At 43.3% G+C, this 15618-nt stretch overlaps 1 protein-coding gene across 9 annotated transcripts in view; it reads right to left on the minus strand.

Annotated features, from left to right (window-relative positions):
- Positions 1 to 12370, minus strand: part of ACAP2 (ArfGAP with coiled-coil, ankyrin repeat and PH domains 2) — a 68576-nt gene extending 56206 nt beyond the window's left edge. For 2 of the 9 annotated variants that reach the window (XM_061452821.1, XM_061452822.1), the window contains exon 1: positions 12004 to 12332. In XM_061452821.1, the coding sequence (XP_061308805.1) occupies positions 12004 to 12056 (53 nt within the window). In that variant the 5' untranslated portion in view covers positions 12057 to 12332. Of the gene's footprint in view, positions 1 to 7154; positions 7227 to 12003 lie in introns of those variants that run through there. The other 7 variants (XM_061452823.1, XM_061452825.1, XM_061452824.1 and 4 more) reach the window with 6 other exon arrangements.
- Between the last annotated feature and the right edge of the window lie 3248 nt (positions 12371 to 15618).

Genomic DNA, 15618 nt, shown 5'->3' on the forward strand with positions numbered 1-15618 from the left:
ACTTTTTTGTGGTATAATTTGATTACATTATTAAACCCAAAATAAGTTGTGAGTGCTTTCCTTCATTTTGGTAATATCTTTCTTTTACTAGCAGGGCCCCAAATTGGTCACAACACTCCAGACTTAGCCTTGTGACAGCTAAATACTGTGTAATCATCTCTTCCCCCAACTTGCCAGCTATGCCCTTGCTAATGCAGCCCAATATACTGCCAGTTTTCACAGCTGCACAGACATGCTGATGACAGATGGTCCATTTGCTGTTCAGCAGGATGCAAAGGTCCCTATCTGCCAGCACAGCTGCATGGGTTCTTTCCTTTTCAGAGGAAGTCTTCACATTTGCCTTGGTTAAACTTCAGGAGCTTTCTACTTTTACTTTCTTCTACCCTGCTGAGGTCCTTATGAATGACAGACCCACCCTCCAGCATATCAAATGCTCCCTCCAGTCACTGTGTGCTTTGATTTTCTTCATCTATAGTCAGATATAAAAAGGTATCTAGAGGCATCTTAACCAATATGTTGACAAGGATTACATTTGGTACATGTATAATAGCATCAGACAACCACAGATCAAAAAAGAAACATGACATATTGAAGGACAAAAAAGTCACATGACTATTGAAGGACAGAAAAGTCACACACTGATAAATAAGACGTAGTAACCTTGGATAACAGCACATACAAGGAGAGCTTTATAACTCATGAGATGTGTCATATGGTCTGAAGAACATACACTATTGCAGCCTGTCACAGAACTCATTGAAGCCCTGGTTTGGCACCACAAAGATTTTTCCCTGCTGGCACAGAGCCGCTCAACACGGAGGAGAAGATGATGAATGCTCCCTGACATGCCGAGATAAACTTCCTCATTCATGTTAGTACTCCGTACATTATTAATTCTTCAGTCATTGCCACAAAGCATTTCATCAATAGCTTGAAAAAACCTCATAACATGAAGAGTAGGACTTCCAATCAAATATGTGACATTTGCTTCATCCTTACTATGAAATCCTAGACACTTTCTATGAGCTTGGTGGACTGAAGTACAGAAATGCATTTCCTGAACCGAAGATTATCATGCTGATGAATAAGACAAGTCTTCCTGGGCCTGTAGCAAGCACTAACCACATTTCAAATTTCCCAAGAGAAAAGAAATAAGAATCAAGACCTCAGAGCTTTTCTTCACTCCTCCCAAGTCAGGCTTCTTTTATAAAATAATCAAATTAAATAAGACAAAGGTATTTATTGAATTCACCTAATCATTAAAGCAAAAGTCTGCTTGTAGATACCAGTCCTTAAGGGCTTCTTCACCTACAAAATTTAACTGATCCTAAATCACAGTCTCTGCTGTAACAAACCAAGAAATAGGACAAATCCCTTTAAGATGCATGCTTCACTTGATTCATTCTTTACTGCAAGACTACACATGGCTCAAAAGATAATTAGCATTATAAACAAATCAGTCTTCGAAAAGGAAGAAGTTCTATTGCATTTAATATATATGGCTGAAAGTCAAAGTGATTACCACTAAACTTGCAGCAGAATTTTATGATCATACACAGCCTGCCAGGACATCTGTGCTACCTGCTAGCTCTGAATTGTCAAGTTTTTTTTTCTCATTACTCTTTCGCAGTAAATTACCAGAAATGCCCAACAGTATTTTTTTCCCCCTACTAGTTTTGCCTAATATTTTTCCACTAAACTTCTTTACCTTACGAGAGCCTGACAGTAAACCTATCTAGGAAACCAGCAAGCCTTCCACAAAGATTCCGATAAGCAGGATTTTCTTCATCTTTCAACTTAAACGTTTTGCTCATGGTAGGACAGTTGCTAACAAGATGAGGACACAATGCTGACCATGAAAGCTTCAAAGACAAAAGGTTGATTAAAATTGCTAAATGTAAACTCAGATAAGAATGCAACACATCACAATGCCTGTCCTGAACAACTTTGAATAGTAATTCCAACATCTCAAGAATGAGTCAAAAGGAGGCCTTACTATCAGATAAGGAAGTAGGACTACAGTATCAAGATGCTGCAATAAAAAAAGAGCAGCAGAAACAAGCTGAAGAAACTAATAGTGCGGTGCAGAAACTTCTTGTTGCTGAAAACTTGTGAACATTACAGGGCTCCTTTAATCTTGAAGCTCAGCAACCACCCAGGAGCTTGAACACAAAAGCAGCAGAAGGAATGAAGGATTTCAATATTTGAAAACTCAAATACGTAGTAAGGTCAGGAAGTGGAACCACAAATATAACCATCAAACAACCCAATTGCAAAAGATACAAGGTAGGACATCCTTCCATCTAAATGCTACACCCTAACTATTGGCCTCAACAACTGGAGTTAACTAATAAGATGCTAAGGAGGCAACCCTTCTTTTAAAAGCTACGAGAGACAAAATCTGTGGAAGAATGACAAAATTAATCCCTGATAGGGAAAGATAACTCTTATTTATCTCAAATGCAAGCAATATAAAAGACAGGGTAGCAGTACCTGGAAACTCGGAGAGTGATTCCCCCAGTACATGGTTCTCCGTATCAGTATGTTCAGAACTGATACAGCAAGACTTAACCACCTGTACAGAAAAACTCCTATAAAGCAGAGGAAACTGAAGATCAGAGTACCCTCTAATTATCTAAGCGCATACTTTACAGGTATCATATAATCTTAAAATGAGCCCTGTGTTTGATTTCAGAAAAATAAGGCAATATCTGTCCCCTTCCTTTTGTCATTTCATAGAATAGTTAGGGTTGGAAAGGACCTCAAGATCATCTAGTTCCAACCCCCTAACATGGGCAGGGACACCTCACACTAAACCATGTCATAATTTATACCTACTACAGTTAGAATAGTACTGTTGTGCCCAAACCACCATAAGACAGCAAAGCCTTTAACACTGATCACCATGTTTCCGAAGACCTAAAGTTCAATAGCTCTCTACAATTACATCAGGTGGGTCTTCTCTACCAAAACCAGAGGAAAGTTTCAGATTTGCTATGAAGACAGTCCTCAGCAAGTATTAACCTTTTTTGTCCATTTCAGAAGCTGAGTATTTTGGTAATACATTTTCACAAAATCAGAATGCTCTATTTGACAGTCAGAGGGGAAGTTGCAGGCTTTGTTGCAATAGGCAAATTCTGGATTTGATTTTTTTGTTTAGCTATTAGGTGCATACACAGATGCATATCTCACAGCTTAAATTCTACACCTCTGATTTGCCAGGCAGAAGGGATGACGTTCATGGCCAAAAGTCAGATTCTGAATGCAACAGGCCTTCCCTTTGTACTAAAGGAGTGAATTCAATTCAAACATCAATCTACAAAATGTCATTTTAAACATCAGTACACAAAAATCTGCTACATGATATACAGCATTACTTAAGTTATGCATCTTTTTAAAAATAATTACAAGATCACTAACAACTGAAGACTAGGGTATTTTAAATGCATAGAAACACTGAGTGTGTTCAATACCTGTTTTCCTACTTAAATTAACATCTGGCACCCAGAAAGATGGAAATCTGAAACTCTTGCACAAAACCCCTCCCTCCCCAATTTTGACAGAATATATTTCACTACATATGGCTTATCCAATTTCCTCTTTATCAAGCTTAAAATAAAATAAAACACATTTTGGAAGTTTAGAAACTTAAAAATCACAATGTGCAAACTAATCACTAGCTCTGCTTTATGTTTATTCATGCAAAATTGCCAACAGCGGTCTTCCCTGAATGACTGTTATGGAAGTTATATCAAAAATTCGTGAAAAGAGTAAAGGTAGTTTGTGCATGTGCACTGACTGCTGCTTGTGCAAAGCCACAATATGACTATTTACATCTCCATTATTACTGACATAGGAACTCTAAAAATTAGTGAAGAGTATCATGTCTGCATATTGTAGAGTCTTAGAATTTCAAACATAAAACTTACAAGTATCAAACAGAAAGTGTGATTCACAGAAAGATTCTTGCCGCACACGTCAGTCTGCCAATGACCTTTTTTTTAGTCTATTCTTGCATCTTGTCAGTTTCAGAATGTATATAGGACTTCATCCCATAAATTAGTTATTTACAGTGCATCAAAACAACTGTTTGCCGTTATTTACATTGCATCAAAACAACAGTTTGCTGTGTGGTTCAGCTGATATGCTGGAGGGAAGGAATGCCATCCAGAGGGACCTTGACACACTTGTAAGGTGGGCTGATGCCAACCTTATGAAGTTTAACCATGACAAGTGCAAGGTCCTACACCTGGGTCGGAGCAATCCCAGGCACAGCTACAGGCTGGGCAAAGAAGAGATTCAGAGCAGCCCTGCGGAGAAGGACTTGGGGGTGTTGGTCGATGAGAAAATGAACATGAGCTTGCAGTGTGCACTTGCAGCCCAGAAAGCCAACTGTATCCTGGGCTGCATCAAAAGGAGCGTGACCAGCAGGTCGAAGGAGGTGATCCTGCCCCTCTACTCTGCTCTTGTGAGACCTCACCTGGAGTATTGTGTGCAGTTCTGGTGTCCTCAACATAAAAAGGACACGGAACTGTTGGAACAAGTCCAGAGGAGGGCCACGAGGATGGTCAGGGGACTGGAGCACCTCCTGTATGAAGACAGGCTGAGAAAGCCTGTAGAAGAGAAGGCTGCATGGAGACCTCATAGCAGCTTTCCAGTATCTGAAGGGGGCCTATAAGGATGCTGTAGAGGGACTCTTCATTAGGGACTGTAGTGATAGGACAAGGGGTAATGGGTTAAAACTTAAACAGGGGAAGTTTAGATTGGACATAAGGAAGAAATTCTTTCCTGTTAGGGTGGTGAGGCACTGGAATGGGTTGCCCAGGGAAGTTGTGAATGCTCCATCCCTGGCGGTGTTCAAGGCCAGGTTGGACAAAGCCTTGGGCGACATGGTTTAGTGTGAGGTGGCCCTGCCCATGGCAGGGGGGCTGGAACTAGATGATCTTAAGGTCCTTTCTAACCGTAACTATTCTAGGATTTACCCTAGGTCTGAGGCCTGGCTACTTTTAATATTCACAAAGCAAATGTTATCTATAAAGTAACTATTCTGCCACACATGCAATGACTCCTCTTGAAGGGATGAGCAGGATGGAAAAAGTGATGTTTTGATCTATTTTACTGGACTGCTTAAAACTGTTTAGTTTATGATCATAATGATAGCGTCTACTGTTTCTCATGGTCTTGATCTAATCTTTTAGTCATATAAAAGAGTGGCAACAAAACCAGGACTCTACTTGTCACACAGATAAATAGCAAAAACTCCTGCATATACTAAAAATCGTCACAGTCCATATGCTCATCTGTATTTCCTCATAATGGTCTTCCATTGCATACAGCTATTTTAGCTGTTGTTTTTGTTACAAATCTGCCACTATCAAAAAGCAAACCACGTCATTCATCACCTAAACCTCAAACAAACAGCACAGTTTCTGCTCAAAAAGCTCACAGATGCACTTACACAGTTTAAGCTTCTATACATGTTTTTAAACTGAATTCTGCATTACAAGTGAGAGACAGAAAAAAACCCAAGTAACTAAATCAGTCAGAATTTATTCCTTTATTTCCTACCCACGTAAACCTAAGGCGATGCAAGACATAACGTTAAGTAACCAGGTGAGGGTTTTGGTGGGGTTTTTTTGCACTCCCTCATGACACTTCTGCATTTGCATCTCCTTGAAATACTAAACTAACTGATTTAGTCAGAAAGGCCCACATGAAGACCCAGGTAAAGGGTTCTTGGCTCTCTAAGCTGTAACTTCAGTGGGAACATTTCTGTAGTCAATGAAAATTAGATATTTTCCTTTCTTTTTTGTCCCAAAGTAGGTTTGATTTTCTCCCAGATCAGGATAGATTTCACTTTGGAGACTTTTCAGAATAATTTTCTATAGTAAAAAATTACCAATAACTTGAGTCATATTGTTCACTGCATGAAGTAAGAACAGGAAAAAATGCTGACTCCACATAAACCAGTTCTGAGTACAAGGTTGTCAAGAAGCTAAGTCTGAAAGAAGATCACAGGATACTGCTAACAGAGCCAAACCAGCACATTTGCTATTCAGTGGCCAATGATTCCACAGATACTTTCAGGAAAAAAACAAAGCTACCCCAGCCCCATCTAGGTGAAGATAGACTATTTTATAGTTGCCTCTTCCTTAATCAATACTCTATTCGGTAACCCTACTTTCCAGATATTTTAATATTGATATTCCCCCCCAAAACATAAGACTGTCATCTCCATAACTTTAGTTCATAATGTAATTACACGGGATGAGCTTAGCTGACATAAATGAGACACCCCAGGCTAAAGAACCAAACCTCTTAAAAAACTATATTTAAAACCTGTATGACTGCAGGAGCTTGTATAATTACAGTTATATTGTACACATACAAATAAGCTGTCCTTCTAATACTGCAAGTGCTCATTAAAGATCAGTTGCATATGCTTAATTAATATCAGCTCTTCAGCTACTGATCCTGTGCTACAGCAACATTATGAAAGCTGGCAGATTTTGTTACTGCTTCCACTGTAAGTACCCTTCTCACTGTGGTTTTTTTTTCAAACATGCCTAGAGAAAAACTTAAAAAGACCAAACCCAAGGAAATGAACATTTTAAGTTCCTATTAGCAATCTGAGATATAGTTAAGATTTTTTAGTTTGCTGCTACTTCAGGTAACTCATATCAAACAACAAAGAAATAGAATCAGATTCGCCATTAAAAACCCCAATCTTTGTAATTTATAACAGCCAACTTTGTTATAATTAAATAAAAAATGTAGGTGCTCAAGACGACCTGATTTCAGGACACATTTATCCAACTTCCATTTGAAAGGACTGTAACAACTTCATGTTAATATGAAAAGTCTTTAAAAGGTTTCAGTATGATAGATTATGATGAAACTTCTTTAGTACAATTGGTGTAAAAGAAAACGTTCTAACATTGGGGTTTACCTTCCAATACACCCCCCTTTCCTAGATCAATTATTTTCTTAATGAATTTATGAAAGAGGTAGTCACAGATTTAAAATAATAGTAGAACAGCACATTCACTGCAATCTCCACAGAAGTGAAAAATTGGAATTCTAGAAGCACTCTGTTTAACTAACTCCATCAGACTCCTAGCAGTGTAGACTGACATGGTACACGTGTAACTCACCAGCATCCTGCCAAAATAGTCCTCCATGTCACTACACTTCAGCTATGAAAAGTTCTGCTCTACAATCACCTACTGAGAATTATAAACATAACCACATTAAGTATGAAAAATGGTAAATGCAAACTTACAAGCAAATGCTTGGCAGCTTTCCCTTTGAACTTACTGTATCTTTCTTTTCCTCTTCTTCAGCAATACTTTCCACCCTGCTTTGCCAAGTAAGTTACAAACTTGCTTTTCAGTCCCAAACACCAAGGGCAGAAAGCCCAGACCAATCATTTCTTTGAAAAGTCCTCCTAAAACAGCTAGGTAAGCCTCAGGAAAACAGATTTTGCATGCAGACACAGTTCTTGGTCACATACCTCTTAACACCTTAAATGCTGAGTTTACCCATGTGAGCAGCCTCAGTGATTTCAGCAGCACCATCACCACACACAGATTATGGGTGCTGTAACCCATACCGAGTAAGAGGGGTTTATTTGCTACTTGCAGTACTGCAACGAAGCAGGCTCAGAGGCAGCCTGCACTGCAGCACTGGACCCACTGGAAGTCACTGCAGAAGGGACAAGATTACCGATATTCCAATTCCTATGTTTTCTTCAGAAAGAAATAAGCAGACCAAAGTATATGGGTTATGCACATATGATAAGTTCTCTGACTACTGGACAAGCTCTATTCCAAATAGGCTAAATAAATCACTTTTTTATATTCAGGTTTTAAAGTGAAAAACACTTCCTGTTACCTGGGAAACTGATGCTTAATGACTACACTTTGGTTACACAGTACTGGAGAGGAAAAAAAAAAAAAAAAAAATCATAAATCTAGAAAGCTATAAAGTAGCATGAGTGAGCTATTCAGCCTGCATCCCCTACATAACCCTGAGGTACATCTCAGCTGGCCCCATTCAGGTAGGCCAGAATCAAAGCCACAGAAAACCAACACACATACCAGGGAACTTCAGTAACAAGCCAGTGGAGGCCTGCCTACAGAAATCAGTACTTCAGTTCAATATAAACGGAAGACTCCTCAGACAAGTCCCCCTGAAGGAATACACTAGAACCACAAGTTCCACACATAAGCAATCCATAATATACTTTTACTAAGAATGGCAATTTGCACCAATTTCATGTTACATTCTTTCACCTACCTCGTTCCTCCATCATCTGCTCTGCAGCTGGGGTTTCAGGAAGCGAACACAAAATCAAATGAAAATAACTTAAACTTCAGCAACAGTAACAGATAAGGACAAAGAAATGATCTCAAAAATGCACAGCTTTTTACTGATGCTTATTTAAAGGCTGGAACAGACTGAAGGCTCTTCTGTAGAGTTCTTACAATTGCACACATCTCAAGCAACAGAATTTCGCTTTTCTATTGTTTGCTGTTTATCAAGATTGCTCACTGTTGCCCGGAAGCTGATGTATTTCCACAGCACTTAAACTTGCTTCTCCTTTCTAAAAATTTAGGTTCAGAGTGATTCATGTGGCTGCTACAGCGCATACCTCATTAGGAGAAAACATGTTCTTTTGGTACAAGAATTAAAAACGAAAATGAAACACCAATACAAAATCCTGCTCCATTAAGCACTGAAGCTTAAATTCTCATGGTTTAAAGATAAGGAGAAAGTATACTTTCACAATGCTATTTGTATAACAAAAAAAAAACCAAACAAAAAAAACAAACAACAAACACTCCAGGAATTCCTAGTTATATACATAGAACTTGCCAGCACAGCTCAGTTCTTAGTACTCAAAGACTGCTCTAAGGCCCCTGCCAGGCAACTTCTTCATTTGATGGGAAGTTATGGACACACTATATTAGAACTGCAAACACATTTCCTTACTAGATCTTTGGTCTGTCCATACTTTAAGAAGGGAGTCATGAGGGAAAAGCATGTGATTTCAATGAGATTATATTTCAAAGTGGGTTTAAAAAAAACATGATTGCAAACTTGCAACAGTGTGCCTGAATTCATACCCTTTTCAAAAGCAATTTCTAAATATCAAGTTTCCAATCCCAAACTGATCTGGTATAAACCTAGTGATGCAATAGGCCATCATTGCTTCAGTTTTTATAATTCAGAGATTTCTTTATCTACTGGGGGAGGGGAGCATGCCTTACTATTAAATAGCCCTCCATACTTCTGACATGAATCTTTACAGCCATTATTATCTAATCACATATCAGCAACTCAACAGCAACAACCCATGCTCCCTCTATATGCACTTCAAGCAAGCAAACGAACCTTTATTTCTTTGATTCAAGTAACTATGATATTCCCAATTACATCTCAAAGCCAAAAGACACCAACATGAACTTCACAGGAAGCAGATAAGCAAGTAAGTCATGTGTCTGAAGGTGTACACAGTGGTATGTTTTAAAAGATTTCAATCATTCCCTGTGAAAATAGGGATTTGGTGACTCATGAACTCCAACTCACCCATGTCCTCCCAGTTGTCTCCACAACCATAAGAAACTAGACCATGACATTTCTATACACTCTATGCCTCCCAACAGGTTTATTTAACTGCTCCAACAGGTATGCTGATGGGAAGGATGAAGACTACACCCACCTACTCAGCAAGATCAGGAGGAAGCTGCAGCTCTGCTTCGTTATGAGGAACACAGCACAGGAAGGCGCTTTATGTCCACACTACTCCCTGTAAGAATGCCAGGACATAATGACCTTGTTCTACATTAGGGTCTCTATCATCCCTTAACAAAAACACTGCAGTAAAATTCATTTGGAAGGTTTCTAGTATTTGGTTTAGGTACATGAAAAACACTACAGGATGTTTACTTCACAGTTTTAGCCACTTCCTGTTAGTTAAAGGTTGGAAGGATATTTTGGTGGCATCAGTTAATTACACCACAATGCTTTCTGCAATTTCTTCAAAGGCAATAGTTTCAGAGACTGTCAGAAAGACCATAATGCACTATACAACCCCAACAAAAGGTTTTCCTTAGCTTCTCTCCTTGCAGTAAAAGAACCAAGAGGGGCAAAAGGAGAATGATACAAAGTGAATCCAAAGTAACTAGTATGTCTTAACTTGAAAAGACAGCAGCATGCTTCTGCTCACAAGTTTTAGTCACTATTTCTTGCTTTCAAACATGTATTCTACACTTCAGCAGGTATTGATAATTTAAAGAAATTATACTTAATGGTACAGCTCTATGGTTAAGCTAAGCCAACCTAAGATTGCATGGTCACCACAATGGACCCAAATTAAACATACTCATGACAGAAAGTACATAAACTAGCGAGCATGTCCAGCTCAGGGCAAAATTTTGTGGATCCGCTAAACCAATATAAAAGCTGCCTGCTGCCTCAGGGGAGGTCTCACTCCCCACTGCCTTCACTAGTCTTGCTTCTGGCAGTGAAGTTTCCTCCTCCTCCTCCCAGTAAGCTTTAGTAGGTCTCACACCCTTCACAATGCTGACTCAACTCACTAGCCTAGCAGATAACCATCCAGTCTCTTCTGCCAGGGCGGCAAGCTCACAGAAAGGTCCAACAATACAAGTCACCAGAGAACCATGTGGCAGAAGCAGCAAGGGACAAGCTGGCACAGAGAAGAAAAAGAGGGAAGAACAGGAAGTCCACCTTCTGCCAGGGGTAAGCCATTCAAACCTTCTTCAACTTCCTCCACATCCTAGAACCACACGATTGCTAAAGCTGACACAAAGAGGAGGCGTGAACACACAGACACCAGAGGAAGCACAAAACTATTTCCTTCAACAGCCAGAGCTCACCCAGCCTGTGCAAACCACAGTGCCACAGCCACTCCAAACATGGGCTCAGTATGGGACAGCAGGGGACAGCAGTGACAGATCTCATCAAGTCAAGGAGTTGTTTGCCTCTCCATCAGCTAGAAAGGTGATACCAGGCACGGACAGTGGGTCTGTGCATACAGACCAGCCACACATTCAACAGAATTACACTGAGTAGACACAATGGAGCAAAACACAGAGAGAGAATGGCTAAAAGCACAGGGACAGGTAAAAGGGAAAGTTGCCTAACACAAGCAGAAGTAAACCTACAGGACCGACAGTCACTTGAGTGGGGAAAAACAAAAGAGCACATGCCTTGGTCTGACAACAGGAAGTAAGATTATACCGAGCTTGTTTAGTACTGGCACCTCAATAGTGGGCAGACTGAGCATGGTCAGATGTAGTGGACGCAGGCAGGAGGCACTGGGAGCTGAAGTGTAAGCACAACCATGAAGAACTAGAGACGGACCAACAGGAGTTCACGCTCTTGAGCTGGATCAGGCATTGCTTCAGCTACTGATCATTTCCCGCACCAGCTGCCTACCACCCTCCATCTGCTCAAAGGGGGGTGACCCCAGCAGCGCTCACTGTAGACTGTGCCACCGCCGCACCAACCCCAGTCCCACGTACTACAGATGCTGCCTCTCTCCTTGAACTTCCCAGCTCCCGCATCACCCTCCTCAGAGCGCCCTCACACTCCAGCAACGCCCTCGACCTACAGAGTCCCACAACAGATCCCTCCTGACCGCCTCACATCGCTCCTCGCAGCCACCCCTCCACACCCGCTGTCCCTGTCCTTCCACTCTACGCTCCCCAAACCCTGCCCCTCTCCGGTCCCAGATAACACCGCCCAACACAGCCCCGGCCTCATCCTGCCACTCTCCAAGGAGCCGGGCGCCCACAGCTCGCCGCCACCTGTCACCCCCAGGGTCCCCAAGCTCCCGGCCCGCCCCGCAGCCCCCTCCCCGCCCCGCTGCGCGGCCTTGCCACCCTGAGACACCCGCCCCGCTTCCTGCCCTCCCTGCACGGCCCCCGCCGCTCCACCGCGACCTGTCCCCCCGGCCCGGCCGCTTCCCGGCGGCACCTGAAGCGCGGCGAGTCCTTCAGGCACTCCTCGAAGTCCACGGTCACCTTCATCCTCTCCTGCCGCGGGGCGCGCCGCTGCCTCCGCTGGTGGCGGTTGTGGTGGTGGCAGGGAGAGCCCGAGCCGAGGCCGGCCGCCGTGCGGGGCGGGACTAGGCGGAGGCGGCGCTCATGGAGAGGCGGTGAGGGACGGCAGCGGGACGGCTGCGGCGGGAACGCCCCGCCGAGCACCCCTCTGCCCGCCGAGCACGTCCAACCTCGACTGACGGCCCGGCCAGCCAATGGGCGGCAGCAAGCAGCAGAAACAGCCAACGAGACGCCGGCGCAGGCGGGGCTTCCTCCAAATCATCGTGGAGCCTCGGAAGGGCAGCCTGCCCACCCAGTCGCAACAGCGGGGAAGCGCTCTGGCCAACCACAAAGCGAGAGGGGCGGGCATAACAGAACGACAGCCCTCCTCTTGAGCGCCACCCAGAGGAGGCAGCCGGGTGCCGCAGAGATCACTCCCGCACAGGGCGTCCCTGAGAGTGACAGCCTGGTGAGCCGACGGGAAAACAGCCTTTGGCCTCCCACCAATTGTCAAGTCCCACTGCTACGGCTGTCCTGAAGGCCAATCCCATCGCTGAGGGAGCCGCTCCAGCGCTGCGATAGGCTGCCCCTTGTCACTCGTTGCCCAAGGGGGTTGCGGCGCGGTGGTTGGTGCCGGTGGTGCGGGGCCTGTGCGGGCCGGGCCGTTCGGCTCCTCCGGGTTAACCGTGAGCAGGTGAACCCCTGGCATTCGGCCGCCCGCCTGTGGAAGCCGGGCCGGTTGTAGAGAGCAGCTGGTCCCGCAGGGCCGCGGCGCGGGCAGGCAGCCCTTGCCCTGGGAGCTCCCCCTCGCTCCGGCGGGGAGCCCGTGTCGCTGCCGGGGGTGCAGCAGCAAGTGGTGAGCCACGGAGGAGAAGCGGCAGTTCGGATGCTCTCCGGGGTGTTGCAGGTCCCGATCCTGGCGGTGGCCGGAGATCTGTGTTGCTCTGTAGGAGGGAGGCGAACAGCAGGGCTTTCTGTACTAGGAATGCCACGTGTGCGTACATGGGTTTTCACGGAACGTTTGCCTGGGAATACTTACTGAAGGATTTTCGGGCAGCAAAGGGGCTGTATCATAGAGTGGAAAGGATCGTGTTGGTCCTCTCCTTCTTCATACGGAAGGACAGCAGAACATTGGTGATCACTGATCAAGAAAAAAAAAAGGAGAAAGATCGGCTCTGGCACGGCTTAGTGTTCCCAGCTGTAAAAATGACAAAGGCACATCAGCCATCCACACTTATCCTCAAAGACAGTGACCGAGGAGGACAACTTACTGTACAACTTAGAAAAAATGAAGCAATGTCACACCAAGTCACGGGCTCCATCCAGCAGGATGCGGTGCTGGGAAGCAGACACGAGCTGATGGCAGTCATTCTCAGCTCCTTCAGGAACCTGGAGCCTCTGTACCTGCTGTCATAGAGCCTGCTCACTCCCTGCGGTGTTCAGGCTCCATCCCTCCAGTGCCCCGTCATCTGCACCAGGCTTCGCCTGGTTTTTTTTTAACCTTTTTTCTCATCCCACCCTTTCTGGCTCCCCTGATGTCCTTTTGGTAGCACAAGAGAAACAATGAACATGGAAGGATGGAGGGAAATTTTAGACTCCTCTCCTCATGGTTGAATGCCTGCTACACCCTTACTGTCCTTCCCTCAGTTACAGTGTCCTTTCAGAGAAGCAAAGAGAAATGTTTCAGTTCAGTCAGTTGTGGTTTAGGGTGTTGGGTTTTGTTGCTGTGTTCCCCCCCCCCCCCCCCCCCAAGACTGGTGAAACATCAGATGTAAACTGAGTTACACAGGTGTAATGATTGTATATTATTGTGAGCTGCCCCTCACTGAAACTAACCAAACTACCACTCCTTTAGGTTAGGAGTTGAGTACCTCTATCATACCCACAGAGGAAAAGCAGCAAGTTAAGAAATGTTTTTATCACTTGGGCTGCAAGTGTTGTGAAAACCACTTTTCAAATAAAGTATGACATTGGAAAGAGAGCCCAGCTCTTCTTTTCCTTTTAGGAACAGTTTTACTTCCTGAGGAGTAGTTGGTGTTAGTCATTTTCCATTACTCAATGCCAGTAAGCGATTACTCAATGCTGACCATGAAGACAGATCAGTGTTGCTTTAAATCCTACAACACACAAAGAAAACTACCTTGGAAAATGCAACCTATTCTGTGGTGCTGCTGCCTTAAATTCATGATTCAGGCCCCAGATCTATGCTACACGCTGTAGCCAAGCATGTACAAACTGATGCACATCAGTTACACTAAAGAATACTTCCTTCTTTGCAGTGATGAGGAAACCGCAATATTGGTTTAAGTATTTGCCCATGAACACACCCCACAGAGGCTGCCAGTTTCTTCTGAAAAGCTCCAAGAAGTCAAACCAATACACCTAGTGTTAGTGCCATAAAGCAGCAATGAAAACAATGGTTTTATTTACACTGTGACATTTAACACTGGTTTCAAACAGGACAATTACATTGGTGAGGTGGTATCATGATAAACGCCACAAAAAGCATGTTACAGAAAGAAAATTCTAGTAAGATACACAGGTTTAACATGAGAGCAAGCTGTGGAAAAAAAGTATTTGCAGTTTCTATGAACTGCAACTTTTCACACAAGTGTGTGAAAGAAACTTTAAGGACAGGGAAGAAAAACTTTAAAAGGCAGAGTTAAGGCTCTTATTGCAAGTTGTCTTGCTACTGGAAGCATATTGAAATTACTTCCTCCAAACAGGGTGCAGCGTGGGGACTTATCCCTGTGCATGAAGCTTTACAATTACGATGCTGTGGAACTCAGTCTCCATATTAGTAAGGGATGCATGTGTTGTCCTTCCTCTTTACTGTATGAATGAGATTTTACCATAGGTTTCCCCAGATGAAGATATGCATGCAACCTGAGTCCCCATCTAATGTAAAAATATAAAAGGCATTTCCTTTCTTGTCCCCATTTACCAGGGGACTACACTTTGTATTTCCAGAATAGAAGGAAATCAGATATCCCTTTGTAAAAGAAGCTATATCGAGTATATGTAGTTACTGCAAAGTAAGCTTGCCTATTTTAGCTTTTAAAATGCATGAAGGCATAAACCTGAATGAAATAAGTAAACCAGGCTTTCAGTTAAAAGTGGTGTCAGGTGCATTGGGTTGGACTCTAGGTGAGCAAGACAAGGGAGCACAATTTTTGCTGAAGAGAATGAAGAGTACAAAGCCTTTAATAACACCCATAACTTAAACCAGCACAAGTTCCAAAATGGCATTTAAATTGGAAGCACCAAAAAGGGAGATCACCCAGATAGCACAAAATAGCTGACTGATGAAGGGATGTTCTTAGGTTCATTCAAAACCATCTTGCTGCATTTATGTACACTGTACCTCCCTCAATGCTACATAACCATTTCAGCCAGGATTTTGGAAGCCATTACAAGAAGGTTTTCACTGGAAATTAGCAGAGCCTTTTTTGTTTATTAAACAAAATGCTTTGTAGGCATTGTAGCCTAGAAAGCTGAGCACCAGAATGAAAATGAGGTCTTGAAAGACCAGAATGTGAGTGACAGGAGG

Source organism: Pezoporus flaviventris, unplaced genomic scaffold, assembly GCF_033815535.1.
Source record: "Pezoporus flaviventris isolate CSIRO_AGI_PZ_B2104156 unplaced genomic scaffold, CSIRO_AGI_Pfla_v1 ptg000013l, whole genome shotgun sequence".
In the NCBI taxonomy this organism is placed as follows: Eukaryota; Metazoa; Chordata; class Aves; order Psittaciformes; family Psittacidae; genus Pezoporus; species Pezoporus flaviventris.